At 43.6% G+C, this 15264-nt stretch overlaps 1 protein-coding gene across 1 annotated transcript in view; it reads right to left on the bottom strand.

Moving 5' to 3' along the window:
* Window positions 1-9542: 9542 nt before the first annotated feature.
* Window positions 9543-15264, bottom strand: part of ELOVL2 (ELOVL fatty acid elongase 2) — a 64195-nt gene continuing 58473 nt past the window's right edge. Inside the window, exons 6-8 of the mRNA XM_081245742.1 lie at window positions 12050-12174; window positions 11511-11645; window positions 9543-9706 (exon numbers count right to left, since the gene is read on the bottom strand). Coding sequence (XP_081101868.1) covers window positions 9581-9706; window positions 11511-11645; window positions 12050-12174 — 386 coding nt within the window. The 3' untranslated portion in view covers window positions 9543-9580. The remainder of the gene's footprint in view (window positions 9707-11510; window positions 11646-12049; window positions 12175-15264) is intronic.

The raw sequence follows: 15264 nt of genomic DNA, 5'->3' as shown, positions 1-15264 counted from the left end.
TCTCTCAGTAACAGAAGTAGGATTCCTTTCCAAGTCAGTAGTAAGGATCTGCTAATTTTTTAAATAACTGTAAAGTATTCTAGCTTATGGGCCTACTATAACTTATACATGTGATTTCCTATTGATGAACATTCAGATTATTTTAAATTATTATTTCAAATAAATCTGTAGTGAATACCCTTGTACCTATATCTTGAATGACTTTCATTATCAGGAAGACATTGCTATTTTATTTGGGGGAAACAAAAATAACAAATCTCCAGATCAGAATAGTAGTAAAAGAGGATATGGGTAAAAGACTCATCTGGGCCAAGAATAGAATTCCAGCCCTAGTGGGGAATCGGATCAAATGCGAATTAAATGCACGTGTTATAGTTGGTCATATGTAAGAGAAATCAGACTCCAGCGGCTAAACCAAATAGGGATTTAATTTTAACCCTGTAAAGCAGCAGCCCTGAGGGCTGAAATGGCAGCTTTAAGTGGTCGTTAGGGACCCAGGTTCTTTTCGCCTTCTGCTTTGCCATCCTTCGTGTGGCTTTGGGCTTCTTGGTCACAGGATGGCAGCTCTGCTTCTAAGCATGTCTTCTATACTCCAGGCAGGGAGAAGGGGATGGGTGAAGGATTTGGTAAAACATGTGTGCCACTAGAATCTATTCTCCCTTTTTTTTTTTTTTGGCTGTGCCACGTGGCACGTGGGATCCTAGTTTCCCAAGAAGGGATCAAAGCCATGCCCCCTGCAGTGGAAGTGTGGAGTCTTAACCACTGGACCGCCAGGGTAGTCCTTCTCCCCCTTTTTTTAAATTAGGGAAACAGTTTTCATGGAAGCCAAACCAATAGACTTTTTTTAAAATTATTATTATAGCAACTTATTTATTTATTTATTTATTTATTTTTACATCTTTATTGGAGTATAATTGCTTTACAATGGTGTGTTAGTTTCTGCTTTACAACAAAGTGAATCAGCTATACATGCACATATGTTCCCATATCTCTTCCCTCTTGCATCTCCCTCCCACCCTCCCTATCCCACCCCTCTAGGTGGTCACACAGCACGGAGCTGATCTCCCTGTGCTATGCGGCTACTTCCCACTAGCTATCTACCTTACGTTTGGTAGTGTATATATGTCCATGCCACTCTCTCGCTTTGTCCCAGCTTACCCTTCCTCCTCCCCATATCCTCAAGTCCATACTCTAGTAGGTCTGTGTCTTTATTCCCGTCTTGCCCCTAGGTTCTTTATGACCTTTTTTTTTTTTTTCAAACCAGTAGACTTTTGTCTCCATCTTGTTGAGTCACGTAAACCTCCCTAGTTACAAGGGAATCTGGGGTGGCAAGAATCTAACTGAGCATATTACTGTCCTCCCGCAAAGTGGGGTTCTGTTGATAAGGAAGAGGGGAGAACAGCTGTTGGATAGGTAACCGGTCATGTCAGTCATGCCTAAATTAAACGTGCTGAACACAGGGAAGAATGGAGAAATAAATTGCACAGGTGATTCTGTCTGCCATTCTTCTCAATGAGCATGCGCCCTAGTGTTTGCATGAGGATGGGAGACTGGGTTGCCTCAGTTGACATCAGCTCCTACCTGCCTCTTGTGTGAGCATCCACCTGGGCTCAGTGACAGCCTGGTTATTAACAACATGCATTTTTTTTCATACAAGGTGGCCCCGAAAGCCAGCCCAGCCACTTTATCTGGTCCTTCACCCAAGAAATAGCTGTCTTTTCTCCAACACCAGAGAGAAAAATAACCTAGTGCATTAGACTGTCAGGAGATGGCATGTGTGTCTTGAAAGCAGCACATGTTTAAGAGAATTTTGAGAGGGATTTTGACCCTGGGCAGTTTCCCCCCATTGCACTGACTGACCTTAGCTTCCAGTGGCCGTGTAAGATGCAACTTCAGTGAATATCTGAGTTAAGGATGGAGCCAATGAAAAGGAGTGACATTCATTTTGGCGTGCTGAGCTCTAGAGACCAGGAAGCGGATAGTTTAGGCTCCACTAACTACTGTTCTCCTGTTCCTTTTCCACCAGTCTGAGCCACGGGAAGGAGATAAATCTACCTCAGGCCACAGCAGCGGTGCCTTAATGCTCTGTGCTCATTCACTCCAAACGGAATTCCTGAGACCAGTCAACTTGGAATAGTCTGTAATATGTTGGTAGTTTGTCCATTTGTTTACAGAGGTTAACCTTTTGTATTAAAATTTTGTCAGAAAGTAGGAAATTCAGGATGTTTAGCAACTTGGAGTGATTTGCTTTTTTTTAATGAGTTTTTTAAAGTAAAATTGATTTTTGAGAAGTGTCTTCAAGTTATTTGAGGGCAGGGAAACCTCAGCATCTGTATATATACTACTTAGTATATCTCTTTAAGGGAGGGTTTACTTTTATTTTCATAGCTCAGATGAAAATGGTGTTGTATTTTGAAATAGTTACTCTTTCATTTGATCTGCAAATATTCTAGTTTCTGTAGAACTTTAACAAAACTACCAGCTTTAGCAGAGGAGAAATATTCATCTTTCAGTAATTACTAAATGCTCTAATAAAGTCTGGTGCATGAAGTTGTATATACAGTTGAGTGAATTTATTTTAGGAAAATGAAACCTACATAAGTTCAGGCCATCTACAAAGTAACTTTGCTCATGATTGGATAAGTACAATTAAAGACTGTAGACTGAAAACCAGCTTATACATTATATAATTAAGTTACATAATATAGCTTATTTATAGTTTAATCAGCCTAAAGCAATCTTTACAACCCCAATTTGTCATCATTTTTCTTGAAATTTTTTTAATGAGCTGTTATAGTATATTGTTGTAAGCTTTATAGAGTGTAAAAGTGTTTAATTAACTTTGTTTTTAGACGTGATTAACATTTAACTCAGTGGACTTTGAGTAAAGCAGATTACCCTCATAAAGTGGGTGGGCCTCGTTCAATCAGTTGAAGGCCTTAAGGAGCAAAGACTGAGGTTGTTGGAAGAAGCAGTTTCTGTTTCAAGATTGCAGCATAGAAATTCTGCCTGAGTTTCCAGCCTGTTGGCCAGCCCTGCAGATTTCACACGTGCCAACTCCCACAATTTTGGGAGCCAATTGCTGAAAAATATATCTCCCCCATCTATAAGTTACTTATACATATATTTTGTAAGTCAGGATATCTATATGTATATCCTATTGGTTCTCTTTCTCTGGAGACTCCTGACTAATACAGGGTGTCTCAAAACCAGTGTAGCTGAGACCTCTCCAAGGAGCCTAAGGAATGAAGTGTGTGTGTGTGTCAGAAAGGTGGGCAGGGGGTCGGAGTGGTTAGGATATGTGGACAATAAGTGTCAGTTCGGAATTTTGGTGCTAGAAAACTAGTATGTTAAGTAAAGCAATCTCCAACATGAAAAAAACTCAGCTTTGCCTTTGGTTAAGGAAAGCTGGAAAAACCTGTTGCCACATGGACTAGGATCTATGGAGCAGGAGGCCCAGGTGTACCTGGTCAGGCTCTTATGTTTCTGGTCATTTAATCATTTGATTCTCCCATTTATGATATGGTCATTATTACTGACCTGATAACAGAGAAACAAATGCCGTCTGCATTCCAGAGCACTGGTCACTACTGGCTGAAACTCCTCTTACCGGGAATTCAGGTAAGCTAGGGGCTTGCCTTTTCGTTTCTCCATTGGGTCACTGGATTTTTCTTTATGTGGCACAGGCATTTTTAAGTGTTTATAACAGGACATGGTGGCTGTGTAATGTGTCGGCTAGGCTGACCTGAATTTCCCAGAATCCCTGCTCCTGTACCTTTCTGGTGAGAGTGGGCCACAGAGAGAGTCCAGTGGGAGGCTTGCAGGGCAGAGTAGCGGGTTTGCCGTTCTGTGTGCACGTGCCCTGTGGCCTGTCTGCTGACTCCCCTCAGTGCCCTGGGGCAGATGCTGGGCCTGCAGCTACTCTGCCTTCCCCTGACCCTCTGTCAGCTCCTCCTCCGGGCCAGGTGTGTGCATAGCTCTGTGACACAGGCCCTGGCTTTTGCAGGTCACCCTCATCCCCAAGGTCAGAGGCAGCTGGGCGGGCAGTGTGTCCTCGGGAGCTCCAGCTCAGGGCTTGCCCTCGGCCTTCCCCAGTCCGTATCTATCCCCTCTTCCTGTCTGCCGTGTAGGCTTCAAGCTCCAACATCAGACCTGACGACAACAGCCTTACAGAGGCTGCTTAATCACTCCCACAGCTGTGTAAGGTCAAGTTCTGTAGGGATATATGTGGGTATCACTTAGTGGTTCTGCTTCTCAGCTTGGACACTAATAAACAGTGCAATCGTTTGTCTTTTTTGGTTAACAAAAGCAGAAAAAGACTTCAAATAGACGTCAAAAGTGTGATTATTCTCACTCGGTGATGGTGTTTGTTGTCTTGGTCATTTTTCTCGAGCCAGGAGTAGTAGCACGGTGTTGTGAGCTGAATCAGGAATAAACAGTGGCCTCAGCATTCATCTTTGGTTCCCCACGTGAATGAGGGTGAGTCTCAATTCTGACATGTTTAACAGCATAAACAGCACATTCTTACCATTTTGTGTTAACCCCCGTTTTCCCTCTAGGGGATGCCCACTGGACGAGAGCTCTTTGAGCAGAGAGACCTTGTCTGATCTCTGCACCATTTTATTCCAAACCCTAGTGCGACGCCTGGCACGTGGGGGGCACTGGAGGAAGTGCCTCACCATTGCGGAGGGGATCGTGACTCCCATTAGAGTCCTGGGTGTTTAACCTCTGGAGTTTCCTTGGACAAAGTTTCCTCCTCTTCTGTTTGGAGACTTCCTCAGCCATCAAGACAGCTCAGGCACTGTCTCCTTTGGGAGTTTTCGAGGTAAGCTGTTTTCAGTACTTCTGTTATTTTATAATTAAACGTTTCTCCATCTACGTTACCAGACTATGAACTCTAAGGGCACATATTTCATCTGGGTCACTTCTGTATCCCGAGTGTTGTATACAGCACTGGGAAGGTAGAGTTGATGAGCTTTGCAATTGAACATTACTATTTCTAGCAGAGTCTATCAAAGCCCATAGGATTAAACTAGCCTTAAAAAAAAAATAAAGGCTAGTTCTACATGGACTATCTTTGGTAGAGGGCTTAAATCTTTCAGAGACATTTGCCACTTGTAATATTTATCATTGGGGTCACAGTCAACAGGAAAGTTCATTTCCCTCGAAGTACATGACATCAGTCCAGGCAAAACTGTGCAGAATTTTTGTTTCTCAGTGCTCAGATCTCACGAAGTGAGGTGCCTCCCTCCCGGGGTCAGATAGGTTCACAGGTCAAGTGTAAAAGGCTGCGTGGTGGTACTTGGCAAGCACAAGAGCACTGCCCCATCTCAAGGGAACAGACTGGTGCACGCAAATGCCATGGTACGTGCTGGAGCTTGGAGAGCGCCGACCATGGCTGTGCTGAGCCTCACCCCAGCTGGGCTGCCACGTGGGATTTGGCCTCAGATGGTGTCATAATGGGCTCCCAGTGGGTTGCCCATAAGAGCCATACTGACTGCATTTACAGAGCGCTCAGTGAGGGTATGACTTTCAGATTTACTTGTCCTCTTAGTGTCATCCCAGTGTTCCCTCAACGCAGCTTCTCAAGACAGAAAAATGACCTACAAATCAGTAGCTTTTTTTTTTTTTCCCCATGACTGAAAGTCATGTGTTACTGAAGGTCAAGGGATATTTTAGGTGGAGTGTCGTTTAGGTGTCATAAGAGTGATGATTTCTTTACCTGCCCTGGAGTAGAACTCTTCTTTAATGTGAATGTAATTTGATTTTGAAGAAAGCCTAAATAATGAATTTAAGTAGTAATAATAAATTTAATAATAAAAACACACTGAATTTTCCTTTATATGGAGACACTAAAACTTACTTAGGTGAACGTTTATCATGTATAAGCAGCTTCTAGTTTGCAACGACAGTTACTGTGCTTTAAGGAATTGGTTCCACCCGTTGTTTAAAATAATGAAATCCCAGCAGATTAAGGGGAGGCTCCTTAGCCCCCATTCAGAGGTAACGTGAAGTCTCCCCTCGTCAGGGCCACCCTGCCGCTCCCTCTTCCCCTCCTGCTCTTCAGTATATTCTGCCCCATCCTTGTTACGATCCAGGACTTTCAGCTACGTCATAAGCAGACGTCGAGCCCTTTGGTACCATATTCTGTGGGTTTGTTGTCAACGTCCCACTAAACCTCTGCTCTCTGCAACTATGCCAATCTGTGATCTGCCCCATGCCCTTAAGTCTCTGCCAGGCTTCACCAAGGTCAAGCCTCAGCTCACATGCCTACTCCTGAGCTGCGGTGGCCTCCTGTCTGCCCGACTCTGCAGCGGGAGAGTCCAGGGCTGCAGAGCGTGGCGCCATGTTGTCTGTGCCTACTCTCATCTCTCCCACCAATCCAGCGCTCCTCCTCCCTGGGTTACCCTGTAAAACGGTTTTTGTGATAACCCTTATATCTTCTGCTTAGCTAATTGGTCTTAACTTTTCCTTATGAATGACCATTTTCTGAAATAGTTTAATTTGGTATATGAATACTATGTAAAGGTAACAATGTTACATAAAAGCCCCCTGCTTACTGAAATGAATTAAACATCTAAAAATAATTGCTAAAATGTCACTTTAAAAAATTCCTGAGTAATAGGTCACTTGGAACAGCATGTGGAACGCATTGTAACTTCTTTGAACCAAACAAAAAGAATCACAACATACTTTAGTGTACAAATCAATTTATTATACAATTATACAGAATGCTTTTTATCTACAAAGAAAAATGGCTTCTCCTGCCTCCCTGGCTGCCCCAATCATGATACTATGTTCTTAACATACAAGTATTTTCAAAGGAAAACCAAAAAAGTGATATCCTTATTTTCCAAATAAGGAAGTCCCCAGAAACATAAAATGATATGGAAATACTGGAAAGAACTAGCCTGGTCTCTTACACAAAGGGCTAGTTGTCCATCACAGGAAACAGCATTTTGCCTTAAAAATACTTCTCTAATGGGGAGGACTTCCCCCCTGCACGGTATGCCTAAATAGTTCAGTATATAATTTCAATGGGTTGAAATTTCTATATTTAACTCCATTAAGTAAACATTCCATTTTGTTACTTAAATTGGAATTAGCAACATATATGCTTAAAATATTCATTTAAATGTTTTCATACCTATGAGTAAGGAAATTTGGGGAAAAACATTTCTTTTTTTAACAAATTATACAGATTTTTTAAAAAGCTTTGCTTGAGGAAAATCACATTAAAAGTAAACATTTTGTTTAAAATTGTAACACTTAGAAACAGGTGAAGACATTTACCTGACTCAATTTTGTGACTAAGACTTAATATAGCTCTGTATTTTTTTTTACCAGCCCTTGAATGGTTTAAGGCAATAAGTGTTTCATTAAGCTTCTCTAGAATTAAAGACCAAGTTGGAAATAAGCATCCTGAAACCTCTAGCCAAATTTGAGCTTGAAAGTGTGAACTAACCAAGTTTTTTTCCCTTTGATCAGAGAGGCTTCCAGCTGCCTGGGCTTTCTCCTTCGGCTGAAGGATGCTTCCCTCCTTGTGCAGATGTGAAGCCCATCAAAGCATCCAGAACTGCAGGTATGAGGCCAAGTGGTGAGCCCAGGGCCTCACTGACGATTAAAAATAAGCTGGAGCCAATGACTGACCAGTGATGTCTGTCTTCTGAGTCTCATTTTTACCTGCGGTGAGTGCACTTTGGTAACAGATTTTAGCTCATGTCTGAGACCTAAAACTGAACTAGAGCCCAGCTGCTCCAGGGTGCTTCGTCCTCAGTCTGTCGCGGGTTTTGTCACAGAGGAGTGCTGAGCCACGCTCGAAGCGAGCCCTTGTTTTAAAGTGAGTTTCTGGGAGAGAACGAGACGTATAACCGTGCAGGTATGATGTGATGGAAGCGGGCGGGGATTAAGCACCCTAAAGCAACTCAGTTTTAAAAAGCTATTTAGAAAGATCCAGGAGTAAGGGGGCATCAGACAGAAGATGTCTGTTTGGTAGAAATGGGTCAACTGGCAGAGAAGGGGCTACAGGGCACGATGCCCTCACCGTGAAGACTGGACCAAGGTCAGTCACCTTTCAGTGCAGCAGAATCCCAAGGGGCGTTTACAGGAAACAAGAGTTGGTTTCGTCAGTGTATGTGTCAGTACCGAAGTCAGTGTGTTTTTTTGTTTTCCTGTAGTTAAAAAAAATTTTTTTCCCCAAATACTCATAAAAAAAGAAATGCCCCCAAAAGGACAAAGTCGTTCCCAAACAGACTGTAACGTGTTGGGGCAACGGTGAAAATGCCTTTCTGGCACTTAAGCCTCTGATGTCCATGTTATGACCTAAAAACTTCTTAAAATAAGGTAGGAAAGAAGATAAAGTGTCAAAGTTGGCAAATCTTGTTTTATAGGGTATAAAAATTTTACAGTGTATAAATCTTCATCACATCTTCAGAAAATACCCTCAGTTTCCATTCTTGGGACAATTTAATAGGGAGACGGTCCTGCTAACCTTCCTCTGCTCCCGTGCTTCTCAGTGGAGCCTGTGTTACTTGGAGCAGGGAAAGGAAGCGCCGAGTTTGCCAAACTGGCGCTTTTCGTTGTGGCTCGTTCCCAGCCCCTTCCCTCTTTTCAAAAACTTAACCTGCAAAGAGTGCTAGCAGGTATGTGGGGGTAATACTCACGAGGCGGCTCATAAGAAATCGTCGGCAAGTTCAATGTCTATTTTGCCCCCAATGCTCTATTAATTCTGACTTATTAATAGTCCAGTGACACATCATTCTAAGAAAAAGGGCCCACTGGACTCGAGTCCTTGTCAGAAAGGAAATGGGCAGGCAAAGTCAGATCCTGCTTTTAAAACTGAGCATTGCATCTGTATCCTAACCTGGGGCACCTGAACATCGGAGGTAGATGTGAATATATGAATAATTAAGGAAACCCAATTAAAACTGAGGAACTACTCCTACCCAAGCCCCTGAGCTATGAAGGTTTAGTAGAAGATTTTTCTTCAAAGTAAAAAAAACAAAAAACAAACAAACTTTATTACCATGTCACTAAGTTGAGAATTAGGAGTAGTTGTGGGAATTTGACACTCCAGAGACCGACAAGAGAGAAAAGTTTTGCTGGGTTTTCCATTTATGTGACCATTTCAATATTTTCTGGGGTTGATTCGTAAAGGAACAAATGGGCTGACTACTGTACGTACTGAGACTTATTGCTGAAGGTGGATGAGAGCGAGCGTACCCTGTATTTAGAAGACAATTAACATTTTGTTTTAAACGTTTTAACAAAACTCCTTATTTGCAGACTTGCTGTGAGAAACAGTGCTCCCTGGGTCCTGGCTTTGCAGGTGCAGAAGGCTTTATCAAGACAGGGTCTGGTGAGGGGTTAGGTCAGTGTGGAAAGGAGAGAAGTCGCACCAGGTCTGAGGGCTGCAGAGTTGTCACTGCTGATGGAAGCATGTCAACAGATTAACCTATTAGCAATCTATTAATGCATTCCCGGTACAAATGATTTATAAACTCGAAAGAAATTCGTTTGTCTTTGCTTTAAAACAAGCGAATCTGTTAGGCTATTATATATGCTTTGTCTTACTCAACATTTATTGTGCTTTCTTGTTTGTTATTCCATTGGTTGCAGTGAAGTAGGCTTTGGAAAAACCATTCTTAACTTCTTGCCCTGCATGTGGGTCTTCCCCGTCTTTCTTCATTGGCTTCTTCCAGTATGTCTGTTGGTTGTGTACATGTTGAAGAGAGAAAGAGAAAAGGATCTTTTAATAAGACCTTGTCTATAATGTGACATATGGTCTGAAACAATGCATGATCTTCACTGGGTACTGAACTTACTCTAGTAAGAATTCTTGTTTGTAATATGACAATTTTTAGGCTTTGGGTTAAAAATAATAGGGTAAAAACAAGATGGATGCATGAATTCCAACAATGAAAAGTTGTTTCCTTCGCCTTATCCACATCAGGTTAGTATTTATGTATTAAGTTTTATGGGATTAGCATTCAAATTATTCTGCATTAGTTGCTTACTTGGAAAGAATATGATTTTTTTGAACTTTTAAAAAAATCAAGGTACAAGTGACATACGACGTTGTTAGTTCAGGTGTACAACATGATTTGATTTGTATATATTGTGAAATGATCAAAGTCTAGTTTACCATCACCACATATAGGTACAGAACTTTTTTTTTTGAGATGAGAACTTTTAACATCTAATCTCTTAGTGATTTTCAAAGATGAACTACAGTATTATTAACTAAAGTCACCATGACTTATTTAAGGATGTAATTTTTAAATACAGTTCAAGTGAAAAAATGCGGTTACTTTAAAAGTACTAGAACCTTGGATTTTGGCTTGATTTGCGTTCTCTCATATTCCTCCCACTTTTTTTTTTTTAAAGCAATAGCATCAACAAGGGTCAACACTGAAAAGCATACACTCAATTTTAAAGGACTAAGACTCCGTTTGAACCAGCAGATGGAGCCACAGCTCTGAGCGCCACTGCCCCCTGCTGGGCCACCAAGTCCCTTCACATTTCAACACCAAGGTGACTGATCCCTTCGCCTTCCTGCAACATTGAGCAATTTTTTGTGAGGGCAGCAGGGCTGGGTGGTGGCTCTGTTTGGTTCTCTCAATGGTTATTTCTTTAGAAATTCTCAAAGGAAGCTTTTATATCTTACAAAAGACAAAGCACTGCCCGTCCAGTTTCAGAAACACAAGAGCTGAAAAGCTGTCAGAAGTTCAGTTCCCACAGTTGTCCTCTGTGTAAAACTACTATGCATTTGCTGAAAGTCAACCCAAACTAAAAAAATCAGCAAAGCAGAAACACAGTTGAATACAATTTCAAAAGTACTGTTTTGAATAAACTGTACGTTCTCATTTTTCTTATGAAGCTTTCTATTTCCGCAGCCCACAAAGGAGAGCAATTTAAAATCTACAACCACGTGAGGCCTGTGCTGTTACCACTGCCATCAGGTCTCTTGTAACAGTCGCTTTGAAATTGCATTTTGAAAATCTCTTCCACTGAAACAGTTAGTTAAAAAGAAAATGACACTTAAGAAAAAGTCAGTGGGACCTTTCCATACTGGTTCGCCTTAAAGTAATTTTTTTCCCCCAAATAAACAGTGAGTCTACAGTGTAGCAGTAGATGACATGGAAACAGTTTAATATTAAGTTCATTTAGTCCATGTTCTCCTCCGTTCATACAGAATTCCTGGATCTGTGTTACTGTACACAGTGTTTAACTTTCAGAGGGCAGATTTCGGTAGCATGATTCGAATGCATATTTTTGATAAAACTACATGCATGCATTGGAAAACGTCTAACAAAATGCCCACCAGACCATTAACAGTGGTTACCCTTTGAGGAGGAGGACACAGGGAAAGGAGTTGAGTGCAGACTTCACTGTGTACCGGGTGCACCTGTTACTTGTCAACAAGCCTGTGCTACCATAATAATTGGTAAAATTAAATGCAGAAGTGCACAGTCTAGTGTTTTACAGTTGAATATTTATATTTAACTTACCTGAATATAGAAGTTTAAGAACAGGATGACCAGCGTCAGCATATAAGAAGACTGGAAGATGAGACAGCCGAAGGGGAAGCCGCAGGGCCTCACGACAGCGCTCATGGTGTGGGTGACGGTGAGCACGAACTGCACCTGCAGGGGCGGCAAGGGTGGAACCACTCTGCATTCAGGCAGTTAGAAAGCGACTACCCGTACTCCCTACCTCGTGCAGGGGTAAGACAAGACAATGCTGAAGCAGCCCACCGTCCTATCCAGAAATCTTGTTTGAAATTAGGAAGTGTATAAAATTGGCCATGATTAATTTTCTCCTGAAAAAATCACAGTTGAAGTCATTTAGGTAAAAATGCTTAAACAGGCATTAATTTCAAAAGTATTCATACAGACGTTTTAACACACAAGGTTTCACTCTTAAAAATCCATTTTTAGAGGAAAACAGGCAGCCTCATCACACATAGAAAAGCCTCTGACCTCCAGGGCTGGGCCTGAGGCCATGCAGATGCTTCACATGAAGAGAAGCCGACAGAGGGATGACATACCAGCTGAGCCTGCGTGAGATACTTCTTCCACCAAAGATACTTGTGCATAGATGGAAACACAGAAAGGCCATAGTAAGTGTACATGAGGATGTGGATGAAACTGTTCAGGGTGGGTCCAAAGAAACCTAGAAAAGTACAGTATAAATTACTGTTCTTCTAGAAAGTATGATCGTTCGTTGTCAAGTAATATTCTTCCTGTACATCATAATGGAAGACAAATAACAATATGGCACTAATAAAATTCACCCCGATTCCTGTGCCATTATCCGGGGATTCACCCAAGGTCACCTAGATAGAGGGACTAACCTGGGGTAGGTTTTCCGTCAGTGCCAACCAAACAGGTAACCCCTGATTTGCAAAGGCTTCGCTGCTTCTGTCATTACCACCATCCAATCAGGTGGCAGAATCTGAGGAAACGTCTTTGCTTTAGCTAAACCTCTGATAAGCCGTTTTGATTGCAGAAAGAGCCTTTCTTCACGGCTGAACAGGGTGCTAAAGAGTGAAGGAAAATGTATTGCTCTTCGTAGCAAAGTAAATAGAATCTACCTGGCAGGGACCTAGAACCAGAAGATGCTGCAGAAGGTAAGAGAATACAGGGGAGAGAAAAGGTCCAGCAGGATAAGAGGCTGGGGCAGGGGAGAGGTGGGCATATGGGACTTTCCCAGTAGCCAAGCCACCTCGTGGACTTCTGGAACGAAGAATGTCTGAGATCCAGTTGGAGGATACCTCCTGAGCTGAGCTGTGCCGTGGAATTTCCCTTCCCCTGCTATCACCTTCATGAAATCTTCTGCCATCAACGTGGGTGAATCGCGTTTCAGGAAACCAAGGAGTGAGGGCTAAGCTCCAGGTTGGGTCAACCAAGGGTCAAAAGGACTGAGCTGCAAGAGGTAAGGTGACGGAAACAGGGAACACGTCATAAGGATGACATCAATCAATGCAGGCAAAGGGCCCGGAATGGTGCCCAGCACAAAGTGAGCACCGTCACCCCTGTGGGAGAGGAGACGGGACCTCCTAAGAATTCTGTCCCCTTGGACATATTAGTTTGTAAATTTTGTTTCTCATCTGGAAAATAGATACAGAGTAATTATCTCTTAAGAGTGAGATGTGGTTAAATGAGATAATACTATATAAACTAAAAGGCACTGCACCTCTGTTGGTTAACTCATCAATTTAAATTCTCCTGCCTGGTTTCCCAATCCTGGATTAGCGATCTAGACAGATCAAGTCAATGAATAAGAAACAAGAGGAACACCACCAGGAATCTAGCAAGTCCTCATACACGGGCTGGAATAGCTTGTCAGGGCAGTGAATTTATATGAAAACACAAATACAGTTTCAGAGTACCAGGTAGCACAATATTAGTGATGTTTCTTTACCAACCTGAGTTTTCATTTCCATCAATTAATAAAAAAGAGTAGCTGCTAATTTTTATAATATTCTAGCTTGAATAGAAATCATCACACAGAATTCCTGTGAATGAAATACGATGTCTTTACGAAGTGATTATTCAAGACCGACTTTTAGATGCTTTAGTGAGTTATAAGTGAAACTTGATAATCGTAAAACATACTTAACCTTGACAACAGTCCTGCGGTATTGATTTCAGCCTATATTTTGATTACACTGCAAGTCTGTTGTAATCCTAATAACCAAGACCAGAGTATGTCGGTCTAGGAGGCATGTGAAGGCGTCTCTTTTCTCTCTGCTGCACCCCCAACAATTTTTCTTCACACTGGAGTTTAAATTTGCATCTTTACAGTCAATGATGTATTGCAAACACCCTTGGGGTTTTTAAAAATACCATCTCCGATAGGACTTCCGGGTAAGATGGCGGAAGAGTAAGACGCGGAGATCAACTTCCTCCCCACGGATACACCAGAAATACAGCTACACGTGGAACAACTCCTACAGAACACCTACTGAACGCTGGCAGAAGACCCCAGACCTCCCAAAAGGCAAGAAACCCCCCACATACCTGGGTAGGGCAAAGCGGAGAGATTCCCACACAGAGGATCGGTGCCGAGCGGCACTCACCAGCCCGAGAGGCTTGTCTGCTCGCCCGCCGGGGCGCGCAGCGCTGGAAGCTGAGGCTCGGGCTTCGGTCAGAGCGCAGGGAGAGGACTGGGGCTGGCGGCGAGAACTCAGCCGGAAGGGGGCTAATGAGCCACAGCTAGCCGGCAGGGAGTCCGGGAAAACTCTGGAGCTGCCGAAGAGGCAAGAGACTTTTTCTTCCCTCTTGGTTTCCTGGTGCGCGAGGAGAGGGGATTAGGAGCGCTGCTTAAAGGGGCTCCACAGACGGGCGCGAGTCGCGACTGAAAGCGCGGAGCCCATTGACGGGCGTGGGACGCTGGGGCTGCTGCTGCCGCCGCCAAGAAGCCTGTGTGCGAGCGCAGGTCACTGCCCACACCGCCCTTCCGGGAGCCTGTGCAGCCCGCCACTGCCGGGGTCCCGGGATCCAGGGGCGGCTTCCCTGGGAGAACGCACGGCGCGCCTCGGGCTGGTGCAACGTCACGCCGACCTCTGCCGCTGCAGGCTCGCCCCGCACTCCGTGCCCCTCCCTCCCGCCCGGCCTGAGTGAGCCAGAGTCCCCGAAGAGGCTGCTCCTTTAACCCTGTCCTGTCTGAGCGAAGAACAGACGCCCTCCGGCGACCTACACGCAGAGGCGGGGCCAAATCCAAAGCTGAGACCCAGGAGCTGTGAGAACAAAGAAGAGAAAGGGAAACCTCTCCCAGCAGCCTCAGAAGCAGCGGATTAAAGCTCCACAATCAACTTGATGTACCCTGCATCTGTGGAATACATGAATAGACAACACATCATCCCAAATTGAGGAGCCCGGAGTCAGTGCTGGGCCTCTGAGGTGGGAGAGCCAACTTCAGGACACTGGTCCACAAGAGACCTCCCAGCTCCACATAATATCAAACGGCAAAAGTCTTCCAGAGATCTCCATCTCAACACCAGCACCCAGCTTCACTCAACGACCAGCAAGCTACAATGCTGGACACCCTAAGCCAAACAACTAGCAAGACAGGAACACAACACCACCCATTAGCAGAGAGGTGGCCTAAAATCATAAAAAGTCCGCAGACACCCCAAAACACACCACCAGACGTGGACCTGCCCACCAGAAAGACAAGATCCAGCCTCATCCACCAGAACACAGGCACTAGTCCCCTACACCAGGAAGCTTACACAACCCACTAAACCAACCTTAGCCA

This window comes from Mesoplodon bidens, assembly GCF_964165515.1.
Source record: "Mesoplodon bidens genome assembly, chromosome: 10".
NCBI classification, from domain to species: Eukaryota; Metazoa; Chordata; class Mammalia; order Artiodactyla; family Ziphiidae; genus Mesoplodon; species Mesoplodon bidens.
The sequence above is the reverse complement of the archived record's forward strand: the minus strand, read 5'-3'. Positions and strand labels throughout refer to the sequence as shown.